At 44.4% G+C, this 16,040-nt stretch overlaps 1 protein-coding gene across 2 annotated transcripts in view; it reads right to left on the minus strand.

The window, feature by feature from the left end:
• ttll6 (tubulin tyrosine ligase-like family, member 6) overlaps positions 1-16,040 on the minus strand; it is an 80,091-nt gene that overhangs the window by 27,901 nt on the left and 36,150 nt on the right. For both annotated transcript variants that reach the window (XM_061229449.1, XM_061229440.1), the window contains exons 6-8: positions 15,053-15,209; positions 13,576-13,719; positions 711-796 (exon numbers count right to left, since the gene is read on the minus strand). In XM_061229449.1, the coding sequence (XP_061085433.1) occupies positions 711-796; positions 13,576-13,719; positions 15,053-15,209 (387 nt within the window). The remainder of the gene's footprint in view (positions 1-710; positions 797-13,575; positions 13,720-15,052; positions 15,210-16,040) is intronic.

Here is a 16,040-nt window from a genome sequence, read left to right on the forward strand (position 1 = left end):
CATTGTATTAAAGTATTGGAACAGCAATGTCAATTCCTTTGATTTTGCTATACACTGAAGACAATTGAGTTTGAGGTCAAAAAATGAATACACTACATGACAAATGCAAGAAATGTGACCAATTTGAGACCGGTCTGCTCACAAAAACAATAAACCTATGCGTTCTCTGTGGAATTGATGTACAAGGGGAGATAGAGAGAGACAGTACATGCATAAAGGCGTACTGTTCTGAATGGAGAGGCGTGCTGAATTACTTAAAATAAATTATTGCAATTATTTGTTTTATTTGTGTTTCTTTAACTATGTTCTCCGTTGCGTTTTATCTTGTTTCACTTATTCTCAGTGTGCCTGTAGTCTTTTACGCCTTGACACTTTTTTTCCCATAGCCTATACAACAAAATAACACCGCTATAATTTAGAAGTAAAAATGCTGAAATTGATTGTGTCCTTTAGGCTATTTAAAGGAAATCATTCTGTAACATTCGCTTTCATAATCTGTACGCCTCTGTGGGTGCAGAAATCAATGCTTTAATGCTAGACAGGCAGCACCAGGCTTGGTGGTTTGAAGCCTTTCTCGTGTTAACAGTGCTGTGATATATTACTTTACCAGGTAGACAGAGCCCATCAACTTTACATATAATGAGACCATTCACTCTTTAGTGGGCAGCATGACAGGACTATGTCCCAAAGCAATAGGGACCAGGGCCTACCTTTTGCTACCAGTGTCATCGTCACGGACAAAGTTCTCGCTGTGTTTGTTGATGGCGTAGTTGGTCAAATGCATGCAAACGTCTTCCTGGATGGAGGGAGAGTGAGAACGGAAAGAAAGCCTCATGAAAAGTAGCCTAGCGACAAGATTTTCATCCAGCAGGGTTGTGCTATCACAATTAAATCTGCAACCTTGGCCACTCATATGCATGCAGATTAAAGTATGGTCACTTCCTCAGTAATAACATGGATTTTGACAGGAAAAGGGTAACACATCACACTCACTGTAATCTTGCCATTCAGTGTCTGTTCTCAACAGACCCATAGGGAGGGGCACAAAAAAATTGTGCGTTATTATGCCTAAGCTCAAATGTGAGACAGAAGGGATCCTCATTTAAATGGGAAAGTTTTTCCCCTCACCTTTAGATTTTTTGTTAGGACTGCATTGTCATCATATGAATGACATCATAGCCTTCTCGGTCACCAGCTGTGAACTCAATCACACATTTATGTAATATCCTGGAATACACCAGAAATAGCGTTGAGCATTTCCATCAATTAAAGGTGAGCTGATCCTCGTTCAGAATTCCATCCAATGGTTGACTCTATCTAACAGTACATGAAGGCTATCCTGGCCACACATGGTGGCCCAACACTATGACAGGGTTCAATTAGTGCTTCCTTGACACAATACAGATTTGCCTCATTATCATTTCTCTGTGAATTCTGCATTATCTTCCAAGTTAGTTTTAATGGCCAGGTGTCCACACTTTCACCAATTAGGATCCTATTGATTAATCCCAGATTAATTTAATTAGATCAGTTAAATGCCCAAATGCATCAGCACTCTCCCTGGTTTTAGTATCTAAAACGGCCACAAAACATTTGCAAAGATCAGTGACATTTTGTGTATTATAATTATATGTATTGGTACACTGATTGGAAACCACTGGTATAACGTAATTGTTACATGCCCTGTTCACCTGCGAATTACAATATGCAATTAGGTAGCTAACTCATGAACAATACATTGATTGTTACAATAAGAACTTCTAATATCTCTTACATTTCCCCTTGGGTGACCATTTACTGTATAGTATACCCACTTTTTTTCTTAAGACAACACCACTGATGGAAACACTGGACGGGTTCCAGGACATCTTTTATTTCTTCCAGACATGCAATTATTTGTATGACTGGGCTTCAAAGAAGTCTTTCCCTGTTTCTTTTCCGTGATTGTTTTGGAGTATAATCAAAACAAACATTTTTATTTTGGCAATGCCATTTTCTAACAATAACCTGTTTCTAACAATGTTCTACTCACATTTTTATGGCAACACTGTTTTTTTTAAACTTCAAAACACTTACTGTCACAATGGTTGAGTACATTATTTCAGTTATTTCCTACTGCTTCGCATGAGAGATTGTTTAATTGAATACATTATTTAGTAAATATTTTCTGTGAAAAACACCCAGCGTTAATTATTGCTTGGCTGCAATCATCAATTAATAATTAATATTAATAATCTGTTTGAAGATTTCTTGCTCCGGGAGTCAAGAAAGGAAAGTGTAATGTTTTAGCAGTACATATTTGTGTATACCATATTTGTACAGTTAAGGCAGTTTGTAAGATAAGACGGTTTGTAAGATGTACATATATATTGTATTTAGATATGTGCACCACAATGTGTCACAATATATTTGCATTATTTATTTAACATGCAATCAATGTTTAATCTTAAAGCATCACAAGGGGCAATTGTATAGGGGTTTATTGGACTGTCACAAGCCGTGACACACCCCTGGGAGGAAAGAAGAGCAGGACACAAGGGGATACGGAAATTCCGGATTGCACCAGCGTTGTTTATGAAGCAGCGAGAGTGTTCACTTACAAAATACACATAAAGTCTTTGCCCTTCCAGGTAAAAATAATAAAGGCAAAATAACAAAGAATCATGAAACATGGGACGTGATGGTAAACTGTCCATTGTGCCAATGGATGGTATTCACATGAGGTTTGCCTTGAAGTTGAGAGTGGCATGGGAGCTGTATCTCAGACATGGGAAGGATGTAAATTTCGGGACACATCCTCAGTAGTGTACCTTTGAATCAGGGGGTGTTTTGGCCTTTCAACACTAGACACCCTCATCAAAGGTTGCCAGCTACAGGATGATCAAGCCTGAGCTTGTGTCCCATGCCCAATCATGAGAATTGCCTGGTTGTTTAAATGGCGCAGCCCACAGGACTATGCAAGGCAGGGGGCGTCCTCTTCCCTGAGTCAAGCCTAAAGCTGACCGCATACCTTGTTCACTCTCCTCCTGGAGGGTTCTGACCTGGGTTCTCAAGTGGGGGGTGGGGTGGGGGGGATTAGTGAGCAGGTCATGTTGGTGTTCTTTGAGCCCAGTAAAGGTCCTTCCGCTTGATCCATATCCACTGGCTGTTTCTTTCGGCCGCTTCAGAGACTGATCTAATTGTCTGTCGCAGAGCCTGTCCATGGATTCCAAGGTCCTTCAGCAGCCTGATGGTGGAAGCAGCCACAAAACCTCTGCATCCCACTTCAACCGGATAGACTTTCGCATTCCATCCTCGTTGTTGAGCATCCGCTGCTAGTTCTGTGTAGCGCAGTTTCTTGCGCTCATAGGCCTCTTCGGTTGAATTCTCCCATGGGACTGTGAGCTCTGTGATGTAAACAGACTTCAGTGAAGGGGACCAGAGTACCAAGTCTGGCCTAAGGGTGGTGGCTGCAATCTCAGGTGGAAAGATCAGTTGCTGGCCTATATCGCCTAGCATCTTCCAATCCCGGGCCATGGCTAGCTGTCCAGCTTCTGGTTTGGTAGGGGGATGGTTGGGCTCGGATGAATGATGGTGCCATGATGGAATTGGTTGCTCTCAGGGGCAAGGAGTTGGTGGTATTCCTCTTGCTCTCAAGAGCTGCTGCCAGACTCTTAAGGACCTGGTTGTGCCTCCAGGTGTAGCGGCCTTGTGTGAGGCTGGTCTTACAACTGGTCAAGATGTGTTTGAGAGTTGCTGGAGATGGGCAGAGAGCACAGGTTGTGTCCTCGTCATACCACTGGTGGAGGTTTTTTGGAGATGGGAGCACATCATAGGTAGCTCTGATGATGAAGCTGATGTTGCTTGCCTCCATTTCCCAGAGCTCCCTCCAGCTGATCTTTCTCCTCTCCAGGCCTTCCCACCTCATCCATTGTCCCTGCTTGGCAAGAGAGACGGCCTTTGCGCTTCTTTCAGCCTCCTCCCGACGGTGTACTTCCTCGACCACTATTTTCCTCCTCTCTGATGTTGAGGCCTTACGCCAAGTTGGTTTACTGCAAAGCCAAAGCCTCCTCTTCCCAGCTGGACATGCCCCACGATGTCGTTGTGCCTCAGGGCTGACGTAGCATGCTGCACCGCATCGGATGGTGTCCATTTCCGTCTAGTTAACAGGGGTGGTGCAGCATTGCTGATGGTCTGGTTTCTGAAGTCCTTCAAAGTCATCTGGAGTCTTACTTTAGAGCACTTGTACTCTTCTGTGAGGCTCGTGAATGGCAGTTCAAGGACCCCTTTGCCGTAGAGGCTGATGTTAGTCAGACAGTGTGGGACCCCAAGCTATTTCTTCATGTAAGAAGTCATGGTTCGCTCCATCTTCTCCACAGTTGTTATTGGGACCTTGTAGATACTGAGTGGCCACATTACCCGAGGGAGAAGTCCAAATTGCAGGCACCAGAGCTTGAGCTTCCCTGGCAGTAGGGTCTTGTTTATGTTTTCCAGACTATTGGTGATGTCCTGCCTTAGTTGCTGCACTTGGTCTTTGTCCCTGAGGCTTGCGTTATACCATCTGCCCAGGCTTCTGACAGGTTGCTCAGACACTGTTGGTATTGGGTCGTCACCAATGCAGAACTTCACGTTTTTAAGCTCTCCCTTGACTATTGAGATGCTTTGTGACTTGTTCGGCTTGAGTTTCATCCGGGCCCACTTCTCCTGCAGTTTTGCAAGTAGCCGCCTAGTGCATGCTGCAGTAGTGGTCAGAGTGGTCATGTCATCCATGTATTCTCGGATAGGTGGAAGGCGGATCCCGTTCTTAGTTCGCTCACCCCCCACCACCCATCTTGAGGCCCTGATGATGACCTCCATGGCCATTGTGAAGGCCAAGGGTGAGATTGTACAGCCTGCCATGATGCCTACTTCTACGCGCTGCCATGATGTTGCAAAGTCGGCTGTTGTAAAGCACAATTGCAGGTCTTCGAAGTAGGCTTTTACCAGACTCGTGACGGATGATGGAATGTGGAAGAAGTTGAAGGATTCCCAGAGGAGGTTATGGGGAACTGATCCAAAGGCATTGGCTAGGTCAAGGAAGATGACATGGAGGTCTCTTTTGTCCTTCTTCGGTGCTTGGATCTGGTGCCAGATCATACTGGTATGCTCCAAGCAACCAGAGAACCCAGGAATGCCAGCCTTCTGTACGGATGTATCAACGTAATTGTTCTTCTCCAGGTAGGTGGACAGCCTCTGTGCTATCACGCTGAAAAAGATTTTCCCCTCAACGTTGAGAAGGCAGATTGGCTGGAATTGACTGATGTCTGTCGCATCCTTCTCCTTGGGAATTAGCACACCTCCAGCCCTTCGCCACGCCTTAGGTATTACTCCCTTCTGCCACACTATCCTCATGAACCTCCAAATATAGCGTAGAACGTCTGGTGCATTCTTGTAGAGCTTATACGGTACCATTCGGCCCAGGGGCTGATGCTGATCTTGCGCGTCGTACTGTATTCTCTACTTCCTTCGATTTTGGAGGACCAGTCTCCAGGTTGAATTCAGGAGGTTGGGTAGGTGGGATGTCATGTGGGATAACTAGCTGTTCATGCCTTTTCGTGTCATGGTGGACCTTTTCCAGATGCTCTTCCAGTTCCTGCTTTGGAATTTTCAGAGTTCCGCTTTTTTCCTTAGTGAAAAGGTCATTGACGAACTTGAAGGGGTTTTTATAGAACCGTGTTCTTGTGTGTTCCTTCCTCTTGCGAAGTTTCCTCAAGTTCTCTGCTCTTCGCAAGGTTGCCAACCGACATTTGATGTCCCCCTGGAGTAGCATGAGACCATCTCTCTCTGCATCAGAGACCTTCTTCCACTGCTTTCTCAGCTGCCTTATCTCTCTGACCAGACTTTCGATCTCTTGCTGCCTCCTGGATTTGGCTGGTGCTGGTGTTGCTTTGTCACTTCTCCTTATGTTCACTCCAAAGCGCTCTTCTCCGTAATGGTAAATGATGTCACCCATCCTTTCCAGCTTTTTCTCTGCTGTGCCCACTTGTTGCTCCAGGATCTTTGTCAGGTCGTTGTTGACTGTTTCCCACTCCCTCTTTTCAACAGCTTTGGGCCACTTCACACTCGGTCTGTGCCCTTTGATCTTTTCCTCCTTTGGAGGTCTCTGTGGTTGGATGGGTTCCTCCACCGGCATTTCTGTGCTTGTATTATCCTCCTCAGTGACAGGGGTGCTGATGCTCTGCGAACTTTGGTTTTTGTCCCCGTCGCTGTGCTTCAATCGACTGATTTGACTGGTTGCTTCATAAGAAGTACTGGTCAATGCGAGGCCCTTGTCTCTGCTCTCTCAAGCACCCTCTCTTTCCTTGGTGGGTCCTCAACCCCCTGAATGATGTTATTTTCGAACAGCCACAGGTGCACACCTGAAGTGAGTGTCCTGCTGCTGCTGTGGTTGTCTCATGTGCCGTGTTCTTGCTCGTAGTCATGCCCGTTCCTGGGTCTGTAACCGTGTTGTCAATCGTCGAGCCATCTTGCGCCCCCGCTCTCGCAGGCTCTAGGGGTATGTTCCTTTGTTTACTTTCTGTAGCACTTGGCGGGTGTCTCCAACAAACTGAAGCAGCGTCAGAGACTGCCTCCATGGGTAGCTAGCCCATGACAGCCCCAGTGGGGTCTATCCCTCCAGTCAGCTGTCTCTCCAAGCTGTCACACAGACTTTCCTATGTTGTCAGCTGTCCTTTCACAGCGGTCACCAGACGAGTCCGGATACTCAGAATCATGAAACACGGCACGTGATGGTAAACTGTCCATTGTGCCAATGGATGGTATTCACATGAGGTTTGCCTTGAAGTTGAGAGTGGCATGGGAGCTGTATCTCAGACATGGGAAGGATGTAAATTTGGGGACACATCCTCAGTAGTGTACCTTTGAATCAGGGGGTGTTTCGGCCTTTCAACACTAGACGCCCTCATCAAAGGTGGCCAGCTACAGGATGATCAAGCCTGAGCTTGTGTCCCATGCCCAATCATGAGAATTGCCTGGTTGTTTAAATGGCGCAGCCCAAAGACAAGATAAATCAAACAAAACTGTAGCCTTTCAGCCCGGTAGCCAGCTCTACCACTACCAACAACCCTCTCTCAGACAGTGGTCCGACTGTCCCCACCCCCCCGGCCGATGGATTACCCAGAAGTGGAATAGCTGGAGGGCTAGATACCACCGGGTAATCCTGGTGTTGGTGTCCTTCATCCACTGGAGCCACTGGAGCGGGGCATGATCTGAATAGAGGAAAAACTGTTTCCCTAAGAGGTAGTGCCGGAGGGTCAGTACAGACCATTTTATGTTGAGACATTCCTACTTGATGGTACTGTACTGATTCTCCCTGGGGCTCAGCTTGCAGCTAAGTAGGGCTCCTACTCATCCACCTCCTGGGACAACACTGCCCCCAGTGCTTTTTGGACATGGGTTGGAGACACGCCGAAATGCTTGCAGTTTTATTGACCAGAGTACTGACTCGCCCTGGCCCCAAGATGAACCCCAGTTAATCTACTCCCCTTCGTCCAGTGGCACACTTCCCTGGGTTTGCAGTGAGCCTCATCCTTTGCAGAGTGTTCAGGATGGCTAGCAAATGCTGCATAGGACGGGAGAAACACTAGGACTTTGTCTCCCGGTTTGAATGTTCGCAATTCACATTACTTTCTCTGACGTTCTTGAGCCAGGAGCAAATGTTCACATGCAATTTGGCCTTGTGAGTGCAGCTTTCCTTGCAGGTTTAAGAAGTCCATCAGACACTGGATACTGATGTTCTTAAGACCGCATGCTGCATATGCCACTGCCTATCTGTTTTACATTATCCATAGTAACGACTGGAAGAGACATATGCAGCATTTGCAAGCTGTCCTGAAGACTCTGCAAAGGGAGGGCCTAACTGCAAACCCACGGAAGTGTGCAATTGGAGAGAGAGAAGTGCGGTATCTGGGGTTCCTCTTGGGGCAGAGGCGAGTCAGTCCTCTGGTCAATAAAACCGTGGCCATTTTGAACAATTTGAACAAAAAACAAGTGACGCTCATTCCTGGGCCTAGCAAATTACTATTGCTGGTTTATCATGGATTTGTCCAGTCTCTCTAGTCCCTTGACTGACTTCACTCTAAAGGGAGGCATTTCTGAAAATAAAAACGTGCTTGTGTGGTGGTCCTCTTTCTCGAAACCTTTTCTGCTGCGGACGATGCCTCGGAAAGAGGACTGAGGGCGATGTTGTCCCAGGAGGTGGATGGGAAGGAGTGACTGGTCAGTTACATCAGCCCAAATTTCAGGGGTGAGTCAGTGAAGCTGAATGCGGGAAGGAAACAGGGCAATCCACGGGCCACCCCTACTGGTTAAGTAGTAAGTAGGCACACAACTTACTACGTTACGAATCAGTCCAGTTTATAAGGTGTGCTTCTTTCCACAGTAAGCGGCTAAGACCGGGGAACAGTCTCCGTATGAGAGAGAGCTGTTCGAGCTGACCATGCTGACCGAGCTGCAAGCAAAGCTGAAAAGTGACCGCTCACGTATTGGTTTACTTTGCCTTTATTATTTTAGTTTGATAGCTTTACCTGGAAACCCAAGTATATGCAACCACACCATTAGCCAACTAGCCTCCAGTTACTCATAGCCTTATGTTTGGGGTATGATATTTCTTAAATGTAATGTTAGATGCAAACATTGGAGTTGTAGGGTAAAGTTATGCAAGAATCTTACAGTGACACACTTAGTTACACTTATCAAACATGCCTGAAATGCTGAATAGTTGACGAATCAACGAGATGGCTATTGTCAGTAGCTAACTATAAGCTAACGTTAGCTTGCCATACACTTGAGGTGTCCCGTTGCCTATGCCATCATAGAATTGTTACAGTACTTCATAGGACTGTCATAGTTATATAGTGAATACCATAATTAGACAGCGTGGCAACACAAGCAGAGATGATATTAGTGAAAATAAAAGGTTGACCAGTCGGTATTGCCAATATGGACTTGGGGCTCCTCTAATTCTGATCCATGTAACGTTACCTCTGGCTCAAACCTGAACGTATGAATTGCCGTATCAGGATCACAGATTATGTCTTCTTTTGACTCATCAGAATCCGAGCCATCAAGGTTATTGAAAATTTCATTTTATTCATTACATTACATTACATTATTGGCATTTGGCAGACGCTCTTATCCAGAGCGACGTACAACAAAGTGCATACCCATAACCAGGGATAAGTTCGCTGAAAGACCCTAGAGGTAAGTACAATTTCAACTGCTACCTGTACAACAAAGATAAGGACAAGGGTTTTTTTTTTTTTTTTTTTTTTTTTTTTGAACAAACAAACAAACAAGAGCAAAAGTCACCAAAGTTAACTATCCAAACACTGCTTACCTAGCCAACTAAAAATACCGATACACAAGGCAAGTCACAGAGACAACAATTAAGGTTCACAGGGAGGGAGAGGTGCTGCTTGAAGAGGTGCGTCTTCAGCTTGCGCTTGAAGGTGGGGAGATATTCTATAGTTCTGACCTCAACGGGGAGTTCGTTCCACCACCGTGGAGCCAGAACAGACAGTAGTCGTGAGCGTGAGGTGGAGGTTCTGAGAGGGGGAGGTGCCAAGCGGCCTGTGGAGGCTGAACGAAGAGGTCTGGCAGGGGTGTAGGGTCTGATGATTTTTTGCAGATAAGCTGGGGAAGACCCTTTAACTGCTTGGAAGGCTAGCACCAATGTTTTGAATTTGATGCGAGCCATGACAGGCAGCCAGTGGAGGGAAGTAAGCAGGGGGGTGACGTGTGAGTATTTGGGAAGGTTGAAGACCAGACGAGCTGCTGCATTCTGGATGAGTTGGAGGGGTCTGATGGCGGACGCTGGGAGGCCAGCCAAGAGGGAATTGCAGTAGTCCAGGCGGGACAGAACCATCGCTTGGACCAGGAGCTGGGTCGAGTAGGGGGTGAGAAAGGGGCGGATTCTCCGTATGTTGTATAGGAAGAACCTGCAAGACCGGGTCACCGCCGCAATGTTCTCGGAAAGGGACAGTCTGCTGTCCATCACCACGCCGAGGTTCCTTGCACTGGGTGACGGCGTGAGTGTGGTATCCCCGAGAGAAATGGAGAGATCCAGATGGGGAGAGGTATTAGCAGGGATGAATATCATTTCAGTTTTACCTGGGTTGAGCTTTAGATGGTGGTTGTCCATCCAGCTCTGGATGTCCCTCAGGCAAGCAGAGATACGGGCTGAAACCTGCGTATCAGACGGCGGGAACGAGACGAAGAGTTGGGTATCGTCCGCATAGCAGTGGTAGGATAGCCCATGTGCAGTGATCACAGGGCCAAGGGAGCGAGTGTAGAGAGAAAAAAGAAGTGGGCCAAGGACTGAGCCCTGGGGAACTCCTGTGGCGAGGGGCCGAGGTGTCGATACCGAACCAGCCCAGGCAACCTGGAAGGAGCGACCAGAGAGGTAGGACTCAATCCAGTCCAGGGCTGTGCCACAGATGCCCGTTGCTGACAGGGCAGACAGGAGGATGGAGTGATCCACAGTGTCGAAGGCAGCAGAGAGATCTAGAAGAATGAGGATAGAGGAGAGGGAGGCTGCTCGTGCGGCATGAAGTGACTCACTGACGGAGAGGAGCGCAGTCTCTGTCGAGTGGCCCGATCTGAAGCCAGACTGATGGGGGTCTAGCAGGTTCAGAATAAAATATTTCAATGCAGTCAATTTCTGTCATATTTGAAACCTGAAGCTATACAACAGACCTGCGTGTGTTCCAGACATCGCGCATCAGAGAAGTAATTTTCCTTAGTGACTCTGGGTATTTCCATCAGCAGCGATCATTTTAGCTACACTAACAACAATTCATTTTATACCTCTTACAACCTCTATAATAACAATAATTGGTCTAATATCTGTGTGCCTAGTCATTTTGTGGTGCTTACCCTTTAAGATTGTATTGTTAATGGTACAAGTATCTTGCTCTCGCTTCATTTAATCCATTATTCAAGTCTCTGTGTTGCTCAGTTTGGAGTTATAAAGCCTTAGGTTTTGCCAGGGCTCTGTGTTCCTACATCTGCCTGCTTGATACAAAGCCGTGATGGTGATAGGACATGCTAGGAAAGCATTCAAACAAGGTCAATGTTTAAAATATTTTAACCAAGATGGTTCTTAACTTGGCTTTATTTTTAGCTGCGCGCTATGCCAGGCTTAGCGTTGCTGCCAAGTCGAGCATCAATGCTCCCTCCATAGAAATCTAATGGCTTCACACCATGTCGAGCGCTTTGACACTGATCATGTGAAAGCAGGTTAAATCAGTCAGCTTTGAGAAACATTGGAATCTTTCCCCATACATGTTTTTAAGGTTTTAAAACTTATAATTGATCAAATAAATATAACATTTAATGTACATGCCGTAAAATAATTGATTGTGAGCTACTACAAATGAAACATAAAAAAAACTGTTTGAAAAAGGTACAATAGGTAAGTGTTAAAACATTGTTACAAGACCATTGTAAATCCGTTCCTATCATTGAAAAAGACTCACCCTCTTCCTGTATTTAAATTTGGGTTTTTAAATATGCAGTTCACGGACAGACACTGTACATTGTATAGTTGTGCAATAATTCAAGCTCATTGGTTGGTTCTATGGTGGTTTGAGGGTTTTTGTTGCTGCAATTCCTCTCTTGACCATTAGATGTCTGATATTACCTATTGAACCTTTAATGTAAACTGATTTAAAGGTACAATAGGTAATTTCTGACTTCTAACGGTCAAGAGAGGAATAGCAGCAACAAACACCTTCAAACCACAACACTGTTTATCCCTCCCCCTTCTCTGTAAACATGCTGACGTTGAAATGCCATTGGCTGTGGCAATTAGAAACAATTTTTAACCAATGAGCTTTAATTATTGTACAGTTATACAATGTTTTGGTACAGAGTGTCGGGCAGTCAATTGTATATTTTGAACTATAAACACAGGCAGAGGGTGAGTTAACACGTCAGTGAGCCTTTTTGAATACATTGTACCCTTAATGTCTCAATTTGTCAATAACATCGAAAAGCCCCAGCAACGCACATATTGGTTGTTTCACTCAGGTTTATTTAAAAGGCTGTCTGGGCGTGAAAAATCACTAACCTGCTTAGAATTCTGGTTACTGTGTTCATGAAAAAAATTATCAAACATTATTGGGATATAATCTGTGCATGTCAAAATGGCTCTCAATCTAGATGTCCACTTCTCTAGACAAGTCAAGATTCTGGCTACCTACTGGTAAGGAGTATCACTTAAAATTACAGAAATTCACTCTCATCTATTAACTCATTGTGTAGTATGAAGTTTCAGACTTCTCTTGAATCTAACGTTAGCTGCCATTAGCCAGCTTTGTTTACATTACTTCAACACTATACTTCATTGACACTTGTCATTAGCCTGTCTGGGGGACTGTACAGAGCAAATCTTTGCAATCCAGTCACTAGTGTCACCTTTAGACTGGGAAGTTATCAGCTTGGGCAAATACAGCGGTAACATGCAAACAATAGAAAGTCATCCAAATGACTAATCTTGTTGTTCTGCACTTCATTGTACATTGCTCTGGAGCTTCTGCTAAATGCCTTGTAATGTAATGTAATGTAATGTAGTCTCTCCAACATTAACAGGCTGACAAGCTTATGTCGGCTTATACTGTAGCGAGAGTCAAAACAATCAAATAATGCTTTGCAAATGTTGTCAAATGGCAGAAGTCTTTTAAATTAATAGTTATCAGTCAACAGAATTGTCTTTGGAGATGTTGTGAGGTCTCCCACATTACATTAGCCTAACTGAATCCACTCCTTAAAGTTTTTGTTTCATTGCAATGGAATCTGGCAATGTTTTAACTTAAAGAAGTTTTAACCTTTTCTACCATTGAACAAATGACAGCAGAGAATAGGTTTACAGTATTACAAACAAACCTAAACTGCCAGTGCCAATCAGATGTTTGCTCTTGACGCTAATGGAATTTAGCCACCTTTGTCTGTGGTGGATGCCCATTGCCCACTCCCGGTTGCATTCTACAAATGATGACTGGCTTTGCATTAATCAATGGTCTCTGGCACCAACTGCAGGTGTGGAGCTTCCTTTCTAACTATGATAAGAAGACCATTAGATTAGACAGTTCTTTTATCCTGAACCATGTCTGGTCAGAAGTAACTATAAACTATAATTTAAAAAGTATAAATTATATAAGGTATAAGGTATTTGATAAAATAATAAAGTTATCAAAATATAATTTCAAAAATGTGTTTTGTGTTTACTCAGGTTCCCTTTGTCCAATATTCTATTTTTTCTAAAGATGTGAAACCATTCAGTGCGAAAATAGTTGAGGAAATCGGGAAGGGGGAAAATACTATTTTCACAGCAGTGTATACATGTTCTGACAGATAAGCTAGGCTGGGTTTAATCAGTTGAGTCTAGCCACAATAGCAATCAAGGAGCCTGGCTACCTGGTAGATTTCAAATTCCTGATTTATTTCTGTAACTTCCTGACAGCCTACTCTGTGCCAGGGTGTCACACTTTATAGTGAGCATTTGATGACTGTGCGTGTGCTGGTTCTGGGTAAGTGGTCTTCTTCCTACCCCCTCACCATGTTGCTGTTCGTTGGCTCGTTGTATTGGGTAGTGCAGAACCGTGCCAGCCCTTCATCATACAAGAAGATGCGGAAGGGGTCACAGGATGTCACCAGCACATAGATTCGCAGGTCGAACTTGAAACCATCAATGATGAAAGGCTGGGGAATAAAGTTGTTAGTTTTTAATGGGGGGGAATAGCAACAAGAATTCAACTGCATTGACTGGAAGCAGGGTAATTTCTTTTTTGCCTTTTTCTCGTTTTGACAATACATTTTCAATGTGATGCCTTTGGAATTGGTGAGTACACTTGTGTATTCTCACTGGAACTGGAAGTGGTGGTGTCAGTGAAAGCATGGCAATTGTACAGTATGGGTACAGTAAATGTGAGTGGATAACTACATGAGTTTTAATTTATCAGGGTTAGATGAGTGGGTGAATGGATGACTGGGAGCTATATTGCATGTGTCAGGACTAGTCTGTCATTTGTGAGTACGTGGCACGTCACTTGCATCCCACTTTGAGGTGGCTGGTATCCTTATCTGTCCTCTATTATTAATGGCTCCCTTGCCAGTGGGGTAACACAAACTGGTTTGTGTGGTAATGGCTCCCTTGCCAGTGGGGCAACACAAACTGGTGTTACCCCACTCCTTAAGAAACCATCCTTAGATGTTAGACCCCTATGATGTTTGGAACTATCGACCAGTATCACTACTTTCTAAAGGTTGAAGTGGTAATCTCCTGACTAGATCTATACTTGATCCATCTACGGTAATCCCTTGACTAGATTATAACTCACTACTTGCAAATCTGCCAGCCTACGCCATCCAGCCACTACAGCTCATCCAGAACATTGCGAATCAACTCACTCCACGGCTAGTTGCTGCTAGGATCAGATTCAAAGTTCTGACTCTAGCCTATGCTGCACCAACAAGACAGCCCCCCCTACCAACAGGACATAATTCAGCCCTACACACCAACTTGACCACTCCACTCTGCTACCACAGGCCTCTGCCATAGCTCCCCAGTGGTGAAATGACCTCCCCATCCTTATAAGAAAGGCCCATTTTCTGCTGCAGTCTGAAGACCCTTGTATTTCATAACTAAATCCAGGACTTTTGTACCAAGTTGTAGTTGATATGGTAGTTAGACTTTGCCTCTCTACCTTATGGATATATGTTCATGGCTTTATAACCAATCCTATATGAATTGTACCTTATCTGGCATGTTCAGCTGTTTGTTGTATGACCTTGACATGCACTATTTTGTACCTCATTTTGGATAAAAGCGTCTGCTAAATAAAATGTAATGGGATGTAATGTAATGTAGTTGGGCCTGCCAGAGGTAAGTCGATGGAGAACTGTGCATGTCAGAAGATTGGTTTGTATGGGTGTCACGAGGATGTCAGTGGTCAGTCAGGGAGTGAGTGACTGAATGAGTGAGTGGAACACTGGTTGCAGTCAGACAGCATCTTGCCATGTGGCAGAGTCTCACCCTAGAGATGTACACTTGACAGATCATGTGCTCTCCAGGCCGAATATCTCTGTTGGACTTGGTGATAAAGATGCCACGGCCCTGGCAGCCAGAGTCTGGCTTGCAGATGTATGACTTGTGTTTTTTGGCCCTGGCATAAGTCTGGAAGTCACTATAACTGACAAAAAAGGGAGAGAAAGCATGATCCTCTTGTATTCAAATTTCCTCTCATTTGAAAGTTAAGTCTCTGTTAACAATGTTTTACAAACTTTACTGGAACGATTCTACCGATTAAATTCAATTTAGAAGAGGTGCTTTGTGTATTGTACAGGGAAGGGTGGCAATTTCAACTTATTTCTTCTTATTACATTCAGGCATCTCCTTTTTCTGATGTTAATGATACTTCAGTATTAAAAAATAGCATGAAAAGCATAGACCATAGGAAGAGCTGTTGCATGACATCAACCCTTGAGGGGAAAAATGAAATTAGTTCCAAGGTACAAAACATAATGTAGATAACTCTCCCCAATTTTGAAGGCCCAGTCGTAAATACGGACAACCTATTATTGGCCTTTTGATCTTCTATCCCTTCTGAAGACCAAAAATTAGCGGGTGTGACCACGGCCTTTCATTCTGCAAACTGGCAGTGAAGCCACCCAAAGTATAGCTTCAGAGGACAACAGTGCTCAAATGAAGTCAGAAGCAGATCACAGGCCCATGATGGGCCAGAAGATTTCCTAGTGAGCATTGAGGAATGAAGTTGAAGTTACATTACAAAATTATTAGGCCATACAAATTTGATTACTAGTTAAAAGTATTTTATTTCCAGAAGTGAGGTGTGCAAGCTGGAAAAAATCAGATCAGTTGTAAAAATATGGTTTTAGATGGCTGGCAACCCCAATACTCTGGTATAGCAGAGCCCCACTCTTTGGACCTCTCCAGATGGGGATCCATAAAAATACATTAAATAATTTCATCAAAAAGGTTAATTGTCAAGTACATTAATTGA

This window comes from Conger conger, chromosome 2 (genome assembly GCF_963514075.1).
Source record: "Conger conger chromosome 2, fConCon1.1, whole genome shotgun sequence".
NCBI lineage: Eukaryota > Metazoa > Chordata > Actinopteri > Anguilliformes > Congridae > Conger > Conger conger.